The sequence below is a fragment of the Protopterus annectens genome, chromosome 5.part1 (assembly GCF_019279795.1).
Source record: "Protopterus annectens isolate FY-2018-M chromosome 5.part1, PAN1.0, whole genome shotgun sequence".
In the NCBI taxonomy this organism is placed as follows: Eukaryota; Metazoa; Chordata; order Ceratodontiformes; family Protopteridae; genus Protopterus; species Protopterus annectens.
This window is the reverse complement of record NC_056736.1, coordinates 415,324,794-415,347,382: the sequence shown is the minus strand read 5'-3', so window position 1 is coordinate 415,347,382 and position 22,589 is coordinate 415,324,794. Positions and strand designations below refer to the sequence as shown.

General features: G+C 44.6%; 1 protein-coding gene across 2 annotated transcripts in view; it reads right to left on the bottom strand.

Annotated features, from left to right (window-relative positions):
* The window catches only part of CLTRN (collectrin, amino acid transport regulator), a 353,197-nt gene that overhangs the window by 224,029 nt on the left and 106,579 nt on the right, over positions 1–22,589 (bottom strand). Inside the window, exon 2 of one of the 2 annotated variants that reach the window (XM_044073071.1) lies at positions 18,983–19,041. The exons of the other annotated variant lie outside the window; for it this stretch is intronic. Within the exon in view, the coding sequence (XP_043929006.1) occupies positions 18,983–19,041 (59 nt within the window). The remainder of the gene's footprint in view (positions 1–18,982; positions 19,042–22,589) is intronic. 2 annotated transcript variants of the gene reach the window in all.

The window sequence follows — 22,589 nt, the reverse complement described above, 5'->3', positions numbered from 1 at the left end:
TCTCTCTCAACCCTATTTCTGCTTCCTACATAAAGTCTCTGATTCTCAAACTTAAACCCTGTTCTACCTCTGCCAACAAGCTCCTTCCTCACTTCCTCAAGCTTGCAGCAAACCCTATCGCCTATCCAGTCTCTATCCTTATTAATTGATCTATTAAAGAAGCTGCTGTACCCAAAATCTGAAAATCCTTCTACATTACCCCCCTTCACAAAGGTGGCAACTTCAATGATCCCTATAATTACAGGCCTATTGCTATACTTTCCCCACTATTCAAGATTCTAGAAATATGCATTCACAACCAAATACTTAACTTTCTCCTCCAAAACAGCCTCCTCACCCCTACCTAACATGGCTTCTGACCTCACCACAACACCTCTACAGCCCTTCTATCCTTCACCCACACCATTGCTGAAGCTAGGAACAGCAATAATCTAGTCTCATGTTTGTTCCTAGACTTATCTAAGGCATGTGATATGGTATCACACCCCAAACGTCTGACTAAACTGGCAAACCTTAATCTATCCACCTCAACTCTCTCTCATGGTTCTCCAGTTATTTCACAGACAGGATACAATCAATTAGATGGCAATCTTCTTGCTCTTCTTTCTTACCTAACAACACTGGCATACCCCAGGGTTCTATTTTTGGACCCTTTCTCTTCACCATCTTTATTAATGACCTCCACTCCTCCACCCCACTTTCTAGCCTCATACAGTACGCTAATAACTCCACTCTGATTACATCCTCCAACTCAGTTTCACAACTTACGACACACACTCAGCAATCTCTCCTTCTTGTTGAAAACTGGCTAAATGATAATCAGCTTATCTTAACCCCCCAAAAAAAATGCTACTTCTCTTTCTCCCCAAAAACAATGACCACCTTAAGACTACTTTCTCTATCCCTTCACTAAATAATACAATCATAAATGTAGACACTCACACAAAATTACTAGGGATGACTATTCATGACCAACTAAAATTTGACTTGCACATTCACCAAACAATTAAGAAAACTAACCAAAAACTTGGCGTGCTATGCCGCAACTCAAAATTCCTCTCTGCTGATTCTAGACACTCCCTGGCCCAAGCCTATATCCTTCCAAGCCTCCTCTACAGATCACCAGTCCTCACTAACCTTCATTCCTGTCTACATTCCAGGCTAGAACAAACCTATAATAAAACTGCCAAATTTGCAGTCAACTTTCCTAATCCTACCCACCACTGAAGAGCTCTCCACAAGCTACAATGGCTTGAATTCTACCACCATTTTAAACTATCCCAACTACATTTAACCCACCTCATACTAAATAAACCCACTGCTTGTCCCTCGCTCACCAGTCTAGTTACCTACTACCCCCCCATCCCCTATGCAGTTCAGAGAAACTTCTGGAAAAGTACAGTTGTGTACACTTGCCATAAATGTAGATGATCGAGTGTATTCACTGTTGCAGTCATCACATTTGGGTTATCTGCCTGCAAGTAGCCCTCAGCCGGCCTGAATACCAGAGTCTTGGATTCCTGCATTGGATGCTCTCTCTTCTTCCATGACGTCAGGTCGTCAGGGGTATAAAACATGCAGCCAATGCCATTACATCAGTTTTTCCTCAATGGGAAGCAATTATGTATTATGGTACACCTCCATCAAAAAGCAAATACACCAGAAAACTTAAATACACTAAACAAGAAGGAAAGGTAGAGCCAAGAGAAGTCAGGGGGCTGGAGGGAGGGTAACCTGGACTGCAACAGTGAATATACTCAAACATCTATATTTATGGTAAGTGTACACAACTGTACTATGTTCTTCATGTTTCACTGTTGCAGTCATCACATCTGGGTTGATTCCCAAAGCTAAGGAAGGGAGGAGGAAGTTAGAGAGCATTAGGGCCAGCCATTAAGCCCTGCAAGACTGCAGTGGCAAAACCAGCTCTGGATTTAGAAAAAATAGGCATGTGGTAATGCTGGGTGAAGGTATGTACAGAGCTCCAGGCAGCAGCTTCTAGGATGTCCCTTATCCTCTGTGGGGTAGGTTTTCCATGGTGCTTGTAAAAGAAATGAATGCAATGGGCTATCCATTTAGAAATGGTTTGCTTTGAAATGGCCTTCCCCTCTGCTCCTGCAGCAAAGCCAACTAGCAGCTGTTCAGATTTTCTGAGAGGCTTAGTCCTGTCCAAATAAAATCTAAGTTGTCTGTGCACATCCAAAGAGTGCAGTATTCATTCTCCTTTGTTTTGTGGATTAGGGAAAAAGGTAGGCAAATGAATGGACTGATTTAGGGCCACAGTAGACACCACCTTGGGCATAAAGGAAGGATTGGTCCTGAGGGAACCCTGTCTGCATGGAAGATAATGAAGGGTTCCACTGCCATGAGGGCCTGTAATTCAGACACTCTTCTTGCTGAAGTGATGGCTAGATGGAAGTCTGTCTTCCAAGAAAGGAATTTCAACTCTGCAGTTACAGCTGGCTCAAAGGGAGGGAGAGTGTGCTTTTCCAATACAAAGTTAAGGTCCCAGGCTGGAGTAGGGGCTCTCCTGGGGTTTTTGGCCTCTCTAAGGAATTGCTTTAGCAGGGGGTGAGAGAAGAGGGGTGGCTCAGTATTATAATGTGCTGAAATGGCAGAGGCATCAATTTTAATTGACGAGAAGGATAAGCCCTTGTGGAGCATTTCTGTTAAGTACTGAAGAATATGAGGTAAGCTGGGCACCATTGTGCCCATCCCCTGAGTCTGGCTCCAGGAACAGTATCTTTTCCACTTTTCAGCATAAGATTTTTAGTACTAGGCCTCCTTGCCTCCAGGATGACATCTAGCACCTGCTTACTGAGAAATGCTATTGGAGAGCTCAAGGAATTAGCCAGGCTGCAAGGTTCAGGGTTTGAAGCTGAGGGTGCAGAATCTGGTCCGCCTGCTGGTACAGCAAGGAAGGGGTCTGAGGCAGGTGCCATGGTTCTAGCAGTGTCATACTGTGCAAGAGGGGGTACCAGTGCTTGCGTGGCTCATCTGGTGCAATTAGTATTGTCCTTGGCTTGTCCTGTTTGATCTTTAGCAGAACCTTTGAGAGGAGAGGCAGAGGGTGAAAGACATAAACCAAGAGGCTTTGCCAGGTAAAGGACAGGGCATACACTTTCCAAGCTTGACTGTGGGAAGTCCTTGTGCCGAATTTGTCCAATTGGTAGTTCTGAGGGGAGGCAAACAGGTCTACCTCTGGAGTCCCCCATTTGTTCCTTCAAGAGGTTGAATACTTTTGGTTCCAGTTTCCATTTGTGTGGGTCCGTGAGATTTCTGCTTAGGTCGTCTGCCAGTGAATTTAGATCACCTGGCAAGAATTGAGCTTGTAGGTGCACTTGGTAGCTCAAGGCTGTGTTCCACAGAGCCATGGCTAGTCTGCAGAGAGGGTACGAGTGGGTTCCCCCCTGCTTGTTTACATACCACATAACTGTGGTATTGTCTGTCTTTATCAATAATTTCCTTGGAAGGATGCGGTCTTTGAAGGCTGTCAGGGAATTCTTTACAGCTAACATTTCTTTTTGTTTGATATGCAGGTGCATCTGTCTCGAGTTCCATTTGCCCTGAATGCACTGCCCTGCCAAGTGAGCCCCCCATGCATAGTCTGATGCATCTGTTGTTAGGGTTTGGGTGGCAGGGGGTAGAGTGAAAGGGAGCCCCTTGTTGTGGTAGCAGGCCTCTGCCCACCAAAGGAACTCTGTCTTTATACAAGGAATGATAGGAATCATTGATTCCAGGTCCTGAGAATGTTGACTCCATAGGCTTTTTAGATACCACTGTAGTTTCCTCATATGCAGTCTTGCATATGGAATTAGTAGAATGCAAGAGGCCATGAACCCCAGGTCTTGCAGACTTTTCCTTGCACATAGCTGGTGCTTTGTGGCCAAAAGTATGAAGTAGGTTGTCAAATAAACTTGTTTCTCTGGAGTGAGGAAAGCCATCTGGTAAGTTGTGTTCAAGCTTGCTCCCAGGAATACAATCTGTTAGCAGGGTACTAGGTGAGATTTATTTTCGTTTATGGTGTACCCCAGTGAGGTTAGAAGTTTCTTTACGAATGCCAGATATTTTAATAGCAAGTCCTGGCTTTTTGCCTGAATCAGACAATCATCCAAGTATGGGTATATCTGAATATTTCTGTGCCTGCAAAATGCAATGGCTGGAGCTAGACACTTTGTGAATACCCTGAGTGCAGTAGATAAGCCAAAGGGAAGTGCAGAGAACTGATAGTGCATGGAGCCTGCCCTGAAGCATAGGTATTTCCTGCAAGATTCCCTTATTGGAATGTGCAGGTAAGTTTCCTTTAAGTCTAAGGTTGCCAACCAAGCATCTTTGCCTAGCATAGGAAGCAGCTGTTGAAGTGTTAGCATTTTGAATTTTGGGAATACCAGGAAGGTGTTTAAAATAGAGAGGTCCAGGATAGGACGCCAGGAGCTGTCTTTTCTGGGTACCAGGAAAAGTCTTGAATAAAACCCTTGTCCCCTTTGTTCTGCTGGCACTGGTTGAATAGCCCTGATACTTAGAAGAGAGAGAACCTGCTATTGGTCCTCCACCCACTGATTTGGGGGTATGTCTGGCCAACCATTTGGGGTTGGTAGGGTGTGGAAGTGGAATCTGTATCCTTGGGAAACTAAATTTAACACCCATTTGTCCTGGGTAATGAGTTCCCAGATTTTTGCATGCAGGGCGAGTTTTCCTCCTAAGAGAGCAGGCAGTTGAGCAGGGCTTAGAAGGGCTAAGGGTAAGTCACTGTGCCATTTTTCCATAGGGGGTGGCTTACTACTCCCTGCTTTGGAAGTGGGAGCCCCACACTGCTTAGGCCTGTGCGCATCCTGAGACTGTAACCTGGGTGGCCTGCTGTTCCTGGGTTTGGACTGGGAAGGCCTGGAAGAGACTGGAAAGGACCAATTCTTTGAAGGCCAATGCCTACTAAATCTGGGAGGCTGTACTTGTAGGAAATCTTTAATAGTTTGCATAGATTTAGCTTTTTCCTCCATCCTTTTGAGGACTTCTTCTGCTTTGTTACCAAACAGGTGGTCTTGGTTTAAGGGAGCATCCAGTAATTTAGCTTTAGCATGATCTGGCAAGTTTTGCTCCTTAAGCCAAGCATGCCGTATAAGTACAGACCCAGTGACAGCAGCCCTGCAAGATGCTTCTAAAGAGTCAAAACCACATTGCAAAGTATGTTTACCAACTTTTTCTGCAGAATGCATTAACTCCTGTAATTCTTTGTGTTCAGCACAGTCAGGAATTAACATAATTTTCTGTTTAAGTAGTCCCATAATATGCTGCTGGTACTTTAACATATGAAACTGGCAATTTAAAGCCCTAATGGCCAAAGTAGCAGAAGTGTATACCTTCTTAACTCATCTGTCCAAGGCTCTAGAATCTCTGTCAGAAGGGGTAGGATTTTTGGCAGCAGTAGCTTTAATGCCTTTTGGTCCTTGGGAAATGGTCTCTGGATCCTTAGTAGGATTCTTGAACAGGTACTTGTGAGAGTCAGGTACTCTGTAATACCTGTCAGGTTTTCTGGGAGCTGCAGGTAAAGTGTCTGGGGAAAGGCTAGATTCCAAGAAAGCATCATCTACAATGCCCAGAACAAGAGAGATAGCTAAAGGCCTGTGTTGAGGAAGGAGTAAGAATTCCCTAAGCCTCTTTTTGGAGTCAGAGTAATCTTGGCTTTCCCAGCGGAAATGCTCCCTAAGAGTGTGCAAGGTTTCACCAAAAGAAAAATCTTCTGGAGGGGAGGCAGATGGAATGGAATCCTCTGCATCAGAATCCTCATAGGTAGATAAGGGCAAATCCTGGTCATCAGAAGGAACAGAAATATCAGATTCCTGATCAGATGAATCAGAAGGAAATTCAGTTCTAGGTCTCTTAAAGGGGGAAGGCTGGCTTCCCCTAATTAATGTAATAAGGTCTTCGGCCATTCTAAGAATTTGTTTTTTAGGCATATGGGCCTGAGCATGCAGTTTAGATGTCGGTTTTGTAGGTGTGGATCGAGTTTTGGGCCTGGATGAAGAAGATGGCATCAGTTTAAAATGCAAGGCTGTAGGCCTGAATACACCCTCAGAAGCCGGTGCCTGCACAGTGGCTCTGGACCCATCCAAGATAGAGACATCCGCAGGTTCCATAGTCGAAGAAGCATACCAGACTCCGAACTGGTCTCAGTAGAGGCCTGCAAATCTGAGGTAGAGGGTATCAGGGGCTGCAAAAGCACCTCGCTGAGTACCTGGCGACTAACTTAACGGAAGCATCATCGGCAGTTTTGGACCTATGCGGTCTGTCTCTGTCTTTATCTTTATCTTTACGTTTTTTCAGAAGATCAGTAGTCAGATGGCTTAATGAAGCCATTTTAGGGTACTGATACTGAGTACCAAAATAATTTGCTGCAAAGATAGCCTGACGACGAATAGTTTGGGGGTTGAACAAGGCACAAAACCGACAGCGAGGGATGTCATGGTCTGGGCCTAAGCAAGGGATGCAGTACAAATGAAAATCTTTGTGAGGTATTTGCTTTCCACAGGTAAGACAATTGTTAACTTTTACTGACATCTGTTGGAGCAAGAAAAAAGATCCCCAACGGGGTACTTATCTTTTTTGAAGACTTCTGTTCTGAAATTCAAAAACAAAAATTTCAGGAGTCGGCCGACCTGCACTTGCGAACTGCTTCTGCTTTGGGCATCGCATGGCAAGAAAGACTGATGTAATGGCAAGCGTCAGCTGCATGTTTTATACCCCTGACAACCTGACGTCATGGAAGAAGAGACAGCATCCGAAGCAGGAATCCAAGACTCTGGTATTCAGGCTGGCTGAGGGCTACCTGCAGATAGATAACCCAGATGTGATGACCGCAACATTGAAACACGAAGAACATCATGTACACCCAAAATGAACACAGGCAATCGCCTATATAAACCATCCATAACAAAAATCTGGAACAATGTCCCCTCTAACTTGCAAAACATCACACAAACAGCTTAAAAAAACTAAAACACTTCTTTTATCTTTGCCAGATCTACTTAATCTCAGAAATTCTTGACTGCAACTTGCATACTGCTCCTTATACTTGTTCTCAAATTATATGTATTTCTATATATTTCTATAATATCTCTGTATATGTTAACAATTATGCTGTAGTTTTACTAAACTGTATGTTATCCCATTAATACTCTAATCTGTGCTATTATGTATAGAATTACTTTTGGAGATTTTCTCCTCAGGTCTGCACTGAAAATGGACGTGTGCTCAGTTGGATCAACTTGGTTAACAAATGTGAAATAAATAAATAAAATGTCTCTGAAAGGTTGACTACATAAATATTGACTTAGTCTGAAAGTACTGACTCAAGCTGTAGTACATCTCCAACCTGAAACTAAAATTATACTCATGTGTTGTTCTAATTTGTTATGTCGGATGCCCGTGTTAAATGAAAACTTTGTACAGGCGCATCTAAGTTGAAATTCTAGAAATGTTTAATGAATAAACATATGAAGATTCTTATAAATATTAGTGCCTGTCTTAATAATAAGAAGTTATGTACTTACCATAACGTTCCATGTTAGTTGTCTTCTTCTCGCCTTCTTTCTTGCTGGATGGGTTCGGAGCCGACCCTCGGCTCCGACTCGGCCTATACTATAGCTCAAGAGCTATTTTTACCAGCTCGAGGCAGCCCTATATCCCACAATACCATGCGCTAACTCCCCAGATCTCGTTGGTAGCTAACACATAGTATAAAATTATTATTATTATTATTATTATTATCAAATACGGTCTCCCTGCTGGTAACACTAATGATACGGGGTAACCGTGAAGGACTATATAACATGAAATAGAAGGACTCAGAGACCTTCAAATCTGTCCAGGCTAGGAGGCAGGAGGGAGGGATGCAAGAAAGAAGACGAGAAGAAGACAACTAACATGGAACGTTATGGTAAGTACATAACTTCTTAATGTTAAGTTGTCATTCTCGCCTTCATTCTTGCTGGATGGGACAGCGTCCCTAGCACCTTGGTCCTGGGTGGCTCAACGGAACAGACTCCTGAGTACGGTGGAACCAAAGTCAGCCCTATTTCTGGAGGCTATATCAAGCTTATAATGGGTAATAAAAGTATGGTGAGAAGCCCATGTAGCTGCTGCACATATGACATCTAATGGTAACCTTGCTTGAAAAGCTGTTGATGTTGATAGTGCCCTGGTTGAATGAGCCTTAGGTCTAGACGGGAGTTGTTTGTGTCTCAACTCATAGACAAAGGTAATGATGGATGTCAACCATCTGGAAAGAGTTACCTTTGATACTGGGAGTCCTTTCTTTCCTTCAGCATAAGAGAGAAAGAGCTGGTCTGACTTTCTGAATTGTTTTGTCCTGTCTAGATAATATTGCAGCTGGCGATGAACATCCAAGGAATGTAATTTCTGTTCAGCCCTGTTTGAATAATCTGGGAAGAAAACAGACAAGTCAATAGTGTGGTTCAGATTTGATTCAGAAAAAACTTTCGGTAGAAAGGAAGGATTCGTTCTGAGAGTTACCCTGTCTTTATGAAAAACCAAATAAGGGGGACGGACAGACAATGCTTGGAGTTCCGATACCCTTCTGGCAGATGTTATAGCCACCAAAAACAGAGTTTTCCAAGAGAGAAGTTTGAAGGAGCAAGAAGCTGCACGTTCAAAAGGAGGGAGAATTAATGACGTTAATACTAAATTTAGATTCCATTGTGGAGGAGAATCCTTAATGAGAGGTCTGAGCAAAAAGATGCCCTTGAGGAAAGCTTTACAGAGTTTGTGGGACATAATATTTGTTTCCGATAGCCCCACATGAAAATTGGCAATGGCCGCCAGTTGTACTCTGATAGTGCCCGATGACGATCCTGAATGAAAAAGCTCCGCTAGAAAATCTAGAACTTTATGAATTGGTGCATTAAAAGGATCTAAGAACCTAGCTTCTGCCCAGAATGAAAAACGCTTCCATTTGCTCGCATAAGTCTTCCTAGTATTGGACTTATGGGAAGCAAGAATGATATCACGGACAGGAAGAGAAATAAAGGGAAGCCTGGCTATGGTTGGAAGTGGAACAACCAAGCTGTGAGGTTGAGGGAAAGAAGAGACTGGTGCAGCTTGCCCGTTAGATGGGTCAAAAGGTCTGGAAGGGGTTCCAGATGCCAGGGCTGTTCCAGTAGATGACGGTGCAGGAACAGAAACCATACTTGTCGAGGCCAATACGGGGCAATGAGGATCATTTTAGATCTCAATGCGGTTGCTTTCTGAATTAATTGCGGAATCAACGGAAAGGGGGGGAATGCGTATAGAAGACCCCGAGGCCAATCGTGGATGAGAGCGTCTCTGGGGGGATGGCCTAGTAGAGGGAAAAGTGTGAAGATGTCGAGGCACTTGCTGTTTTGAGGGGTTGCAAAAAGGTTGCAGCAAGGCTGGCCCCACTTCTGAAAAATTCTCTCTGCTACCACTAGATTTAGAGACCACTCGTGAGGCATGAGAATTGTTCTGCTCAGTCTGTCCGCTATGACGTTGGACCTCCCGGGGATGTGCGTTGCTATCAGAAACCATTGAGAGGAGATCGCCCATTGCCAAAGTCTGAGTGCTTCTCAACATAGGGGGTAGGACTTTGTTCCGCCCTGCTTGTTTATGTACCACACTACAGACATATTGTCCGTTTGAACTGCTATAGTCCCCGTGGGAAGAGAGTCCTGAAGGGCTTGCAACGATAAAAGCACTGCTCTCATCTCCAGGACATTTATGTGCAGGTGGTATTCTAAATGTTGCCATGTGCCCTGGACAGTCCTGCCCTGATAGTGCCCCCCCACCCAATCAGGGAGGCATCCGTTATCACCGTGGCAACTGGAGGGGGGAGAACAAAGGGTCTGCCCTGAAGAAATTGAGGGGAGACCATCCACCAGGAGAGGTGTCTCTTGCAAGATGGGGTTATCAAGATGTTGTGAGTCATTGGGAGCTGTTGAAAGGACCACTGAGAAAAAAGCATCCACTGGAGAATTCTCATGTGGAAGCGAGCTAAGGGGAGGAGAAGGATCGCCGCTGCCATGAGGCCTAACGTTTTCAGTACTAACTTGACTTGAATTCTGTTGGACGGAAACAGTAACTGAACATTCCACCTTATGTCTGTCACTCTCTGAGGTGGTAATGTTGCAGACATTTCTCTGGTGTTTAGTACGGCGCCTATAAAGTTTATAGATTGACAAGGCGACAAAGAGGATTTTGCAAAATTTATGGAAATACCTAGTTTGTTGCAAATGTGAATGGTGTAATCCCTGGCTATTATAAGATGCTGCTTGGTGGTAGCAGTAATGAGCCAGTCGTCTAAATATGGAAACACCTGGAATCCTTTTTGTCTCAGGTGAGCCGTGACCACTGCCAAGCATTTTGTGAACACCCGGGGGGCTGTGGTGAGACCAAAGGGCAGAGCTCTGAATTGGTAATGACTGGCTCCCAGCCAGAAGCGGAGAAACCTCCTGGAACGCCTGTGTATCTTTATATGATAGTACGCGTCCTGAAGGTCTAACGAGCACATCCAGTTGTCTCTGCCCAAAAAGGGTAGAATGGACTGCAGTGTTACCATCCAAAATTTTGTCTTCTGCACAGACTTGTTCAGTCTGCTGAGGTCCAAAATGGGTCTCCAGTCTCCTGTCTTTTTTGGTACCAAAAAGAACCTGAAGTAAATTCCAGATCTTTTTTCTAACAGCTTTTTTATTTCTAGCTGTGCCTGACCCCTTTGTCCAGGTGGTACGTTTGGGAGGGGTCTTGGTGATTGGATCGGAGGGGAATTGAAGGGGATTTTGTAACCCTCGGATATAATCAACTGTACCCAATTGTCTTGAGAGAGGGATTGCCAGGCTTCTGGGTACAGAGATAATCTTCCCCCGACTGCCTCCGAAGGTGGACAGTCGGGCAGTGTCTCAGGGATGCTGAAAGGGTTGGTCAGGGAAAGATTCCCTGGAACCCTGGTTCTGTGGACCCCCTCTGCCCCTGGGGCGGCATCTATTATTTTTCCCCCCTCTGCCTCTGGGGGGGAAGTTCACCACGTGTGGCAGGTGCGACTCCCCGTGGTTTGCAGAACAACATCTTTCCACCCTTCTGACCTTTAGGGTAAGGTCTAGATGGTGTGGAAAAGTGGACTCCCATGGCAGAGAGAGTTTTACCATCTTGCTCGCACCTGGTGAGGGTATTCTTCACCTGAGGTCCAAATAACTCTGAACCATCAAAGGGGGTGTTGGTGAAGGACACCTTGAAGGGATCAGCAAAATTACAGAGTCGCATCCAGGTGTGACGTCTCAACGCAACACCTGTGCCTGCGGCCCTACTCGCTCCATCGGCTGCATGGGAGATAAGCCACATGGAGGAGTTGGCAATGGATTTCAGGGTAGCCAGCTGGGAGTTAATCTTGTCCTGATACCCCGCAGCAGAAGGATCCTGTATGGTTTCACCCAGTTCTTTGAGCAAATCTCTCTGAAGGCGGGTGAAATGACATAAATAGTTCAGCGACCGCATGGCAAAGGTCACTGAAGCAAAAGTCCGCTTACCGTACCTGTCCATGGTCCTGGACTCTTTGGTAGGAGGATGAACAGGTACAGAAGGATCAGCTAATTCCTTCTTAGTGGCGGCTGCTACCACCATAGCATCTACCAAGACACCTTTGGTCAGAAATGGTTTGTTCTCCAGAGCAGAAATAAATTTAGAGGGCCTCCTAGGGGTAGGTTCCATTGAGTCAGGAACTGCCCATGCCTTTCTGGCCACTACTTCCATCAGTGGGTCCAAAGGAGGAGACACCCAGGAGGTGGAAGGGCGGGACCCAAAAGCATCAAGGTAAACCGACTCGTCCTCGGAGGGTTTAAGGGTGGACCAATTCCCCCTTTGTTTCAGGATCTCTAGGATGTCTGAAAAGGAGACATCCTCAGAAGGGGATCTCGGGGAACCCTCCGACTCATCCAAGTCGGTGTCCGAAGTGAGAGACTCGGGGGAGTCTACGTGCTTCCTCTTGCACTTTTTTTTCCTAGGGGGTTCCCCTGAAGCTTCAGGGGAGGCCTCGGAGGAGGAAGAGACACCCAAAGTGGGTACCCTGTGCTTTGGATCCCTGCTATCAGTGGCAAGAGGATGGCCAGAGACCGTAACAGGCACTGTAGAGGGAGGAGCTGAAGAACCCAACCTTGGAGCGGACACTGGATCCAGCACGCTCCTCATCACCTCGAAAGCCCCCTATCAGGCACCGAAGACAGTCCCAGCTCCGAAGACACCCGAACCGCCCCCGGCACCGACAGAGAAGGCTCCGAGAATGATGTCGGGGCCGAACTAACCAGAGCCGACGCTCTGAGAGGGAGAGCAGGGTCAGACAAGGGTCCGATGCCACTCGCCACCTCGACAAGGGTCCGATGCCACTCGCCCCCTCGGAGCCGACAATGGAGTCTCGGCGCCCGGACCTCTCCACGGACGGTACCAATGAAGAGGTCGGAGCCAACGATGCCAGAGCCGAATGTGGAAGTATCGGCTCCGACGTGGGCAAGGTTACGGTTCCGACGAACTCCGGCTCTGAACTCGACTGGAGAGTCGGAGGAGGAATCGAAGGTGGTACCGAGGGAGCCACAGTCTGGTGAGACGGGCTTTGGTGCATTTGGGCCAGTGCCTGGGATTTTATGAGTCTACTGACCACCCTCTCAATATCGTGGTCGGAAAGCCTAGACGACCTGGAGGAATGAGTCCTATGACTCCACTCCGATAGGAGGGGTGATCTTGGAGCCGATCGGACGGACTCTAATGAGGGAGATCTAGAGCGCTTGCGTGCTGAAGTCGGCTCCGATACAGGTTTCGGAGCAGGTATGATCTTGCTCGCATCGGCTCCAACTGGAGCCAATGTAGGAGCAATCTCAGTTTCACCAGCCCTCGACTCAGAAACTGGAGCCGAGGGTTTGGCGGGCTTAGACGACTTCCCCGAGCCCGACTTGGACGGGCAGTCATCGGGCTTCAATAAACCCCTCAAAATAAGCTTATTATGACGCTCCTGCAGGACTCTTGAACAAAATCTGTGACAGACGGAACAAGAGTCCTGCAGGTGCAAAGTTCCCAAGCAGTAGACCCAAGAAGAGTGACCATCTGTCAGAGACATTTTCTGACAGCACGAGTCACACTTCTTGAATCCCAAGACCTTAGCGTCTTTGGACATTGTCCTAAATACAGTAACACAGTCAGCACACACACTCACTCGACTTGCACACAAGGGGGAGTTAAGGGGGCTGACTAGAACAACAACACACACTCGAAGGGAGGGAGTAAACAAAAGACTAAAGCCCGTAGGCCCGATTATAAAAATTAACTAAATGGGTGGGTAGGGCTTAATGAAAAATCACTAATAAGTAAAAACAATATCGAAAGGGAACTAATGTAGGTAACTAATCTAAGAAACTACCTCAAAAAAATAGAAGACTTGTTAAATTTCTTTCACTGACCTGAGCCGGTAAAAAAAGGCAACCTTGCAGCGAAGCGGCAAACAAGATCTGGGGAGTTAGCGCATGGTATTGTGGGATATAGGGCTGCTTCGAGCCGGTAAAAATAGCTCTCGAGCTATAGTATAGGCCGAGTCGGAGCCGAGGGTCGGCTCCGAACCCATCCAGCAAGAATGAAGGCGAGAATGACAACTTAACATCTGTACTTACAAATTACCAACCTATTTATGTCAGACTGTTGTATTGTCACTAAATGTTACTTTCATGTAGCTGTGTCTGGCTCAGGTCATACCTGAGAAGGGTCCATGAACCATTCCCTTATCCATGTAGCAAATGCTAACAGGCAGCAGCTAATGAAGGTATTTTAAAAGAGGTTCCTCTACAAAGCCCCAATCCCATCTCCCCAATAAACCAAAGTCAATCAAAACTGATCTACTAGTCAGCTCCCCTCAAAAACACAAGTTCAGTGTTTTCCAGGGAAGTTTCCAAAGCAAACTGCTAATGCTTTTAATACCTTCTTCATTGAGAACACCCAAACACTTGCTAATCAACTAACAGCCGATAGCTCTGCCCTTCCAACCAATACTACTAACTCTCTCCCAACTCTAAACCTGCAACCTGTCCCATCTTCCCTCATCTGCAACCTCTGAAGTAAACTAAAACCTACTACCCCCCTCAGTTGACCAGCTACCTGCTGAATACCTGCAAAAGGCAGCCAAAGTCATAGCTTATCCTGTATCATTGCTGATAAATAGAACCATACAAGAAAGCACTATTCCCACCATCTGGAAAATATCCTACATTATCCCCCTACACAAGGGAGGAAACTCCAGGGAATATTCTAAATATCGTCCCATAGCTCTGCTTTCCCTATTAGCTAAAATAATGGAAAAGTGCATCCACAGGCAGTTACTAGACCACCTACTCCAGAACAATTTACTGGCCAAGTCTCAACATGGCTTCAGGCCTTTCCACAGTACAACAACTGCACTCCTATCCTTCACTGACAGCATCAATAAAAATTGTAATAATTTTCTCTCTTCAGCACTTTTCATCGACCTTTCAAAAGCATTCGACATGGTCAACCACCACTTACTTCTCAATATTCTAAAATCCTTCTCTGGACACAAAGACTATAAAATGGTTCCAGTCCTACCTTGATAATAGACAGCAGGCAGTGCTATGGGACAAAACCTCTCATCCCATCTCCCAGTTACCCTAGGTGTTCCTCAGGGCTCTATATTGGGCCACCTCCTTTTCTCAATATTTATCAGTGACGTCAACCTAGCCATTCCTTTAACTAACTGTACAATATGCAGATGATTCGACAATAATCTGCTTAGCTAAATCTCAATCCAAACTACAGACTCTAACTCAGACAATGTTCAATAAAACAAAAAATTGGTTTCTACAACGCTGCCTCCTCTTGAACCCCAAAATAACCAAACTCCTCCTCTTCACTCCTATCCATAAATCACTCCCAATTAACTTTTCAGTCTTATCCAATAACGGTACACTCATATCTCCCAATCCAACAACTAATCTTCTAGGGGTAACCATTAATAACAACCTGAACTTTGAAACCCATATCAACAATACCATAATAACTGTCAACAGGAAACTAGGCTCCCTCCATAGGATAAAACCCTTTCTCTCCCCACTAGCCAGAACCCCTATTGCCTATTCCCACCTTATCTCCACACTTCTCTATGCTTCTTCCATATATACTAACTTGTCAAAAAATAACCTTAACAAGCTAGCCAACGCTTACAATAGCATTGCCAGATTTGCTACTGCTTCCTCCTTTAGGAGCCATCACTGCCATAATATGAAACAATTAGGCTGGTTAAAGCTTCTGAATCAGATTCACTTTAAACAACTCACCATTGCACACAAAACCCTTTTCCAACCTGCCAATACCCCAATACTTGCTAGTCTCATTACCCAATATAAGAACCTTTCAACTTTATGCTCATCTAATAAACTAGTTGTATCAACATGTAAATCTGATAACATGGCAGGAGATGCTCTGTTCTCAAATGCAGTTGGAAAGTATTGGAACCAACTCCCCCATGAACTTACATCACTGTCTTCATTTATACTTTTTAAACAGTCTGAAACTCTATCTTAAAACCCATTGGTTATGTCCCTGTACAAATCCAGACTAATCTCATACTATATCCAAAATACCCTATTTTAAGACCTAATTCCTGCTCTATCTGTGTCTTTTTAGATCAAGGCCTATCCTTGGCAAAAACATATCTTATCCTAATAGGTATTTTAAATTATCTCTAGTTAAATTCTTCTGCATATAATGCTAAAGCATCCTACCTAAGGCAGGCAACAAGTATTGTTTAAACTGTGAGCATTGCTGAACTGTTGAAACTTGAAGTATGTATTTGTTTAACAATTACTTTCTAGTTACTAATGAAGTCTTGTACATAAAGTCTAAAATATCTTATCTAATGCTTGTAACATGTTTTTTGTATAAACTGTGAAGATTACTGAACTGTATAAATTTGTAGTATTTAACTGTATAACAACTAGTACCTGTATGTTAGTAGTCTAGTAATCTCTTGGAGCTTATCTTCCCGGGACTCTACTGAAAATGGACATAAATCCAGTTAGACTATCCCGGTCAAAAAATTTAAAATAAAATAAATAAAAATTTGCCCCATGCCTACGTACTTACGGGTTCCTATTACGCGGTCGAAAATCCCTTTAGACGAATACGAAGACATCGAACCGTATTGCACGAAGTACATAAACCCCGAATGGTCAAAACCGCAAATTTCGAAATGTCAACTTGTTTTGGTTGGCCCATCTGCGGTACAGCTCCGTAAGGTAAGTGTGCGATAGACAGGACTTTAGTGTTAGGATTTGGGTTAAGGTAAGTGCTTAGATAGGTACTGTATGTAAGAGTTAGTGTAGTGTTAGGTGTAGGTTTTTTTTAAGTGTAGGTTTTAATATGTATGTGTATTATTTATTTTGTTTAGGTGTATGTCTGTAGGGGATGTGTGCGGTAGTTACGGACCTTAGGGTTAGGGAGGGGTTAAGGAGAGTGTATAGATAGTTGTGTTTGTGGGGTTTAGTGTATTGTTGGAGGTAGGGTTTTGGTGCTTTTATTTTGTTTAGGTGTATGTATGTAGGGGATGTGTGTGTGTGGTAGATACGGACCTTAGGGTTAGGGAGGGGTTAAGGAGAGCGCATAGATATTTGCATTTGTGGGGTTTAGTGTAGTGTTGGAGGTAGGGTTTTGGTGCTTTAGTTTAGGTTAGAAGTAGGGTTTGGTTAGTGTATGTATGTGGTTTATTTATTTTGTTTGGGTAGGTAGTATGTAGCGGGTGGTGGGGTTGGCCAACTATGACAGCTCGAAATTTTTTTTCGCAGTTTAGTGCGTTCGGGATTTTCCCGGTTCATGGTATAGGGATCGATGTTTTGGTATTCGTGCATAGGGTTTTTCACTTTGCTAATATAGACCCTGTACTTACATATAGTAACTCCATGGTTGTACAACTGCAGGGAAAACAGAAACATCCAGAAAGGGACAGGCCTTACAGAAATAATAATAGTACTCTCATTGTCTCATTAAAATAATGAGAAACCATGTTAGAGAATCATAAAACTAACAAGTTGTCAACTGACATATCATAGGCAAGGCTTGTTTTTATTAATCAGAAATGTTTTGACATTGTTGAGGTATGACAAAACATGCCAAAAGACTTAGTTCAAAAACTCAGAATTTAATCTTATTTCCATCTCCATAAAAACTGATTTTTCTAAAAATTGTTTACTTTATTTATTAGCATTTGTTTACTGGGAAAGTCGACTAGGCCATGACAGTCCTCTTTTCATCAGGGGCCCAGCAAGACGAGCTCCACAATTACACAAATCTGACAAGAACAATGAACAAAAAAAAACAAAAATTCATGAAACTAAAAACTAGGTAACTTGAAAAAACGTGAAATAGGACCAACAGAAGACCACTGACACTGCTGTATAAAGTTTATACTTTATACAGCAGTGTCAGTGGTCTTCTGCTGGTCCTATTTCACGTTTTATTCAAGTTATCAAATCTTACAAGAAGTCATTATAATACAATACAAAACAGTACAATGAAAACAGCAAATGTTAACTATCACATACAAAATATTAAAATCAGTATATAAGGAAATAAAAAAAAAAAAAAAAAACAGAAGAGAAAGTTCTCTGATGAGAGTTGAGGGCAGGTTAGAGAAAGAATGCTAACACCTCCTGAACAATGCAAATATTCTCTGCTTCTGCTCTTGAAGACTGCAGACCAAACTCCATTACATTTGCATAAACTACTGTTAAGTATAATCTGTCAGTCTCTGTGAAGTACAGTAGAAAGTCGATTATCCAAACTAATTAGGACCAAGGGTAGTTCAGATAATCAAACTGTTCAGATAATCAAACATATAATTGAACCGAATAAAAAAAAAACTTTTAAAATCTTGTTTTTCTTCTGCATGCAGGAATACATTTTTCAACTATTCAATGATTCCAGTGAACAATAAAGAATATTTTTCACACATGAGCTGGCTACAAGCTCAAAAAAACATGTTCAAGCAAATACGTATAATGTTTACATATTCAGACTTTATGATTTTTCCTACCCAAAAATTTTGGAAGACTGGTTCTGATAATTCACGTTTCAGATAATTGACGTTTGGATAATTGTACTGTACAGTCAGTATCATTAATATAATGCCTTATTGCTAAACAGCTGTCTAGAACCACCTCAAACATTGATACAGATCTGCAATAATTAAACATTATTTGTGGTTTGACTAGCAACATCTGAAACCATTTCAGCTTCATATGGTTGCATGATTCAAAACCATCCACAGGATACTAAGTTGTTTACTAAGTTAGAAAGCTGCCAGAAAATTATATTCCTATTCCAACAATATGGTTTCCAATGATCTGTCAAATTCCTATTAGTGATTAAATCGAAAGAATAAAGGACTTGATGGAGAGATAGAAAGTATCTGTGATAAATAAGCATGGAAAAACTTGGAACATTGTATTTAGTTACTATTAATGTCAATCAGAAAAAAATCAGATGCTTTCAGAATATATGATAGCTTATCAACAAACTGTTTTCATAAATTCATTTCAATAAGTCCCCACAGGATTGACAAACAGATGCAGAAACGCATTAAAAATACAACGAATACATGTTGAGTTTTGTGTGGGAGCACAGTCCCCCACAATTGCCATGTCAGGACTTCTGCTCCCTGCACCCCATATTGAGAAATAACTAACTCAGAGATCAATGCATGTAGAGAAAAGTTAAATCTGTAACCTCAGCAAGCTTGGTAAAAAAAAAAAAAAAAAGTTATTTTGATAGAGACTATCACAACTACTTTGTTATTAAACAGAAATAATACTGCATTACAGAAGATGAGGTTTTAAACAGTGAAAACCATATAATGCACTTTCTTAGAATGCTTTATCACTGAATGAATTGAATGAATATGATTGGTCAAACTTACATGATCATTACCTAGTGCACTTCTGAGGCTTATTCGAACCTTCACAGCATTTTCTGCCTCTGAAATACAAACGCACATACAATTTATGTTACTATTTAGATCCACAATGCTATGATGTATATTACAGAAGTTCAATGGCAACAGTATGCTTTCTTTTTTTTTAGCAATCTTCAAGTTATAGAGACCACTCGTGAGGCATGAGAATTGTTCCGCTCAGTCTGTCCGCTATGACGTTGGACCTCCCAGGGATGTGCGTTGCTATCAGAAACCATTGAGAGGAGATCACCCATTGCCAAAGTCTGAGTGCTTCTCGACATAGGGGGTAGGACTTTGTTCTGCCCTGCTTGTTTATGTACCACACTACAGACATATTGTCCGTTTGAACTGCTATAGTCCCCATGGGAAGAGAGTCCTGAAGGGCTTGCAACGATAAAAGCACTGCTCTCATCTCCAGGACATTTATGTGCAGGTGGCATTCTAAATGTTGCCATGTGCCCTGGACAGTCCTGCCCTGATAGTGCCCCCCCCCACCCGATCAGGGAGGCATCCGTTATCACCATGGCAACTGGAGGGGGGAGAACAAAGGGTCTGCCCTGAAGAAGTTGAGGGGAGACCATCCACCAGGAGAGGTGTCTCTTGCAAGATGGAGTTATCAAGATGTTGTGAGTCATTGGGAGCTGTTGAAAGGACCACTGAGAAAAAAGCATCCACTGGAGAATTCTCATGTGGAAGCGAGCTAAGGGGAGGAGAAGGATCACCGCTGCCATGAGGCCTAACGTTTTCAGTACTAACTTGACTTGAATTCTGTTGGACTGAAACAGTAACTGAACATTCTGCCTTATGTCTGTCACTCTCTGAGGTGGTAATGTTGCAGACATTTCTCTGGTGTTTAGTACGGCGCCTATAAAGTTTATAGATTGACAAGGCGACAAAGAGGATTTTGCAAATTTATGGAAATACCTAGTTTGTTGCAAATGTGAATGGTGTAATCCCTGGCTATTATAAGATGCTGCTTGGTGGTAGCAGTAATGAGCCAGTCATCTAAATATGGAAACACCTGGAATCCTTTTTGTCTCAGGTGAGCCGTGACCACTGCCAAGCATTTTGTGAACACCCGGGGGGCTGTGGTGAGGCCAAAGGGCAGAGCTCTGAATTGGTAATGACTGGCTCCCAGCCGGAAGCGGAGAAATCTCCTGGAACGCCTGTGTATCTTTATATGATAGTACGCGTCCTGAAGGTCTAATGAGCACATCCAGTTGTCTCTGCCCAAAAAGGGTAGAATGGACTGCAGTGTTACCATCCAAAATTTTGTCTTCTGCACAGACTTGTTCAGTCTGCTGAGGTCCAAAATGGGTCTCCAGTCTCCTGTCTTTTTTGGTACCAAAAAGAACCTGAAGTAAATTCCAGATTCTAGCTGGTCTGCTGGGACTGCCTGGATGACTCTTTTTTTCTAACAGCTTTTTTATTTCTAGCTGTGCCTGACCCCTTTGTCCGGGTGGTACGTTTGGGAGGGGTCTTGGTGATTGGATCGGAGGGGAATTGAAAGGGATTTTGTAACCCTCGGATATAATCAACTGTACCCAATTGTCCTGAGAGAGGGATTGCCAAGCTTCCGGGTACAGAGATAATCTTCCCCCGACTGCCTCCGAAGGTGGACAGTCGGGCAGTGTCTCAGGGATGCTGAAAGGGTTGGTCAGGGAAAGATTCCCTGGAACCCTGGTTCTGTGGACCCCCTCTGCCCCTGGGGCGGCGTCTATTATTTTTCCCCCCTCTGCCTCTGGGGGAAAGTTCACCACGTGTGGCAGGTGCGACTCCCTGTGGTTTGCAGAACCACATCTTTCCACCCTTCTGACCTTTAGGGTAAGGTCTAGATGGTGTGGAAAAGTGGACTCCCATGGCAGAGAGAGTTTTACCATCTTGCTCGCACCTGGTGAGGGTATTCTTCACCTGAGGTCCAAACAATTCTGAACCATCAAAGGGGGTGTTGGTGAAGGACACCTTGAAGGGATCAGCAAAATTACAGAGTCGCATCCAGGCGTGACGTCTCAATGCAACACCTGTGCCTGCGGCCCTACTCGCTCCATCGGCTGCATGGGAGATAAGCCACATGGGGGAGTTGGCAATGGAATTCAGGGTAGCCAGCTGGGAGTTAATCTTGTCCTGATACCCCGCAGCAGAAGGATCCTGTATGGTTTCACCCAGTTATTTGAGCAAATCTCTCTGAAGGCAGGTGAAATGACATAAATAGTTCAGCGACCGCATGGTAAAGGTCGCTGAAGCAAAAGTCCGCTTACCGTACCTGTCCATGGTCCTGGACTCTTTGTTAGGAGGATGAACAGGTACAGAAGGATCAGCTAATTCCTTCTTAGTGGCAGCTGCTACCACCATAGCATCTACCAAGACACCTTTGGTCAGAAATGGTTTGTTCTCCAGAGCAGAAATAAATTTAGAGGGCCTCCTAGGGGTAGGTTCCATTGAGTCAGGAACTGCCCACGCCTTTCTGGCCACTACTTCCATCAGTGGGTCCAAAGGAGGAGACACCCAGGAGGTGGAAGGGCGGGACCCAAAAGCATCAACGTAAACCGACTCGTCCTCGGAGGGTTTAAGGGTGGACCAATTCCCCCTTTGTTTCAGGATCTCTAGGATGTCCGAAAAGGAGACATCCTCAGAAGGGGATCTCGGGGAACCCTCCGACTCATCCAAGTCGGTGTCCGAAGTGAGAGACTCGGGGGAGTCTACGTGCTTCCTCTTGCACTTTTTCCTAGGGGGTTCCCCTGAAGCTTCAGGGGAGGCCTCGGAGGAGGAAGAGACACCCAAAGTGGGTACCCTGTGCTTTGGATCCCTGCTATCAGTGGCAAGAGGATGGCCAGAGACCGTAACAGGCACTGTAGAGGGAGGAGCTGAAGAACCCAACCTTGGAGCAGACACTGGATCCAGCACGCTCCTCATCACCTTGAAAGCCCCCCTATCAGGCACCGAAGACAATCCCGGCTCCGAAGACACCCGAACCGCCCCTGGCACCGACAGAGAAGGCTCCGAGAATGATGTCGGGGCCGAACTAAACAGAGCCAACGCTCCGAAAGGGAGAGCAGGGTCAGACAAGGGTCCGATGCCACTCACCACCTCGACAAGGGTCCGATGCCACTCGCCCCCTCGGAGCCGACAATGGAGTCTCGGCGCCCGGACCTCTCCACGGATGGTACCAATGAAGAGGTCGGAGCCAACGATGCCAGAGCCGAAGGTGGAAGTATCGGCTCTGACGTGGGCAAGGTTACGGTTCCGACGAACTCCGGCTCCGAACTCAACTGGAGAGTCGGAGGAGGAATCGAAGGCGGTACCGAGGGAGCCACAGTCTGGTGAGACGGGCTTTGGTGCATTTGGGCCAGTGCCTGGGATTTTATGAGTCTACTGACCACCCTCTCAATATCGTGGTTGGAAAGCCTAGACGACCTGGAGGAATGAGTCCTATGACTCCACTCCAATAGGAGGGGTGATCTTGGAGCCAATCGGACAGACTCTAATGAGGGAGATCTAGAGCGCTTGCGCGCTGAAGTCGGCTCCGATACAGGTTTCGGAGCAGGTATGATCTTGCTCGCATCGGCTCCGA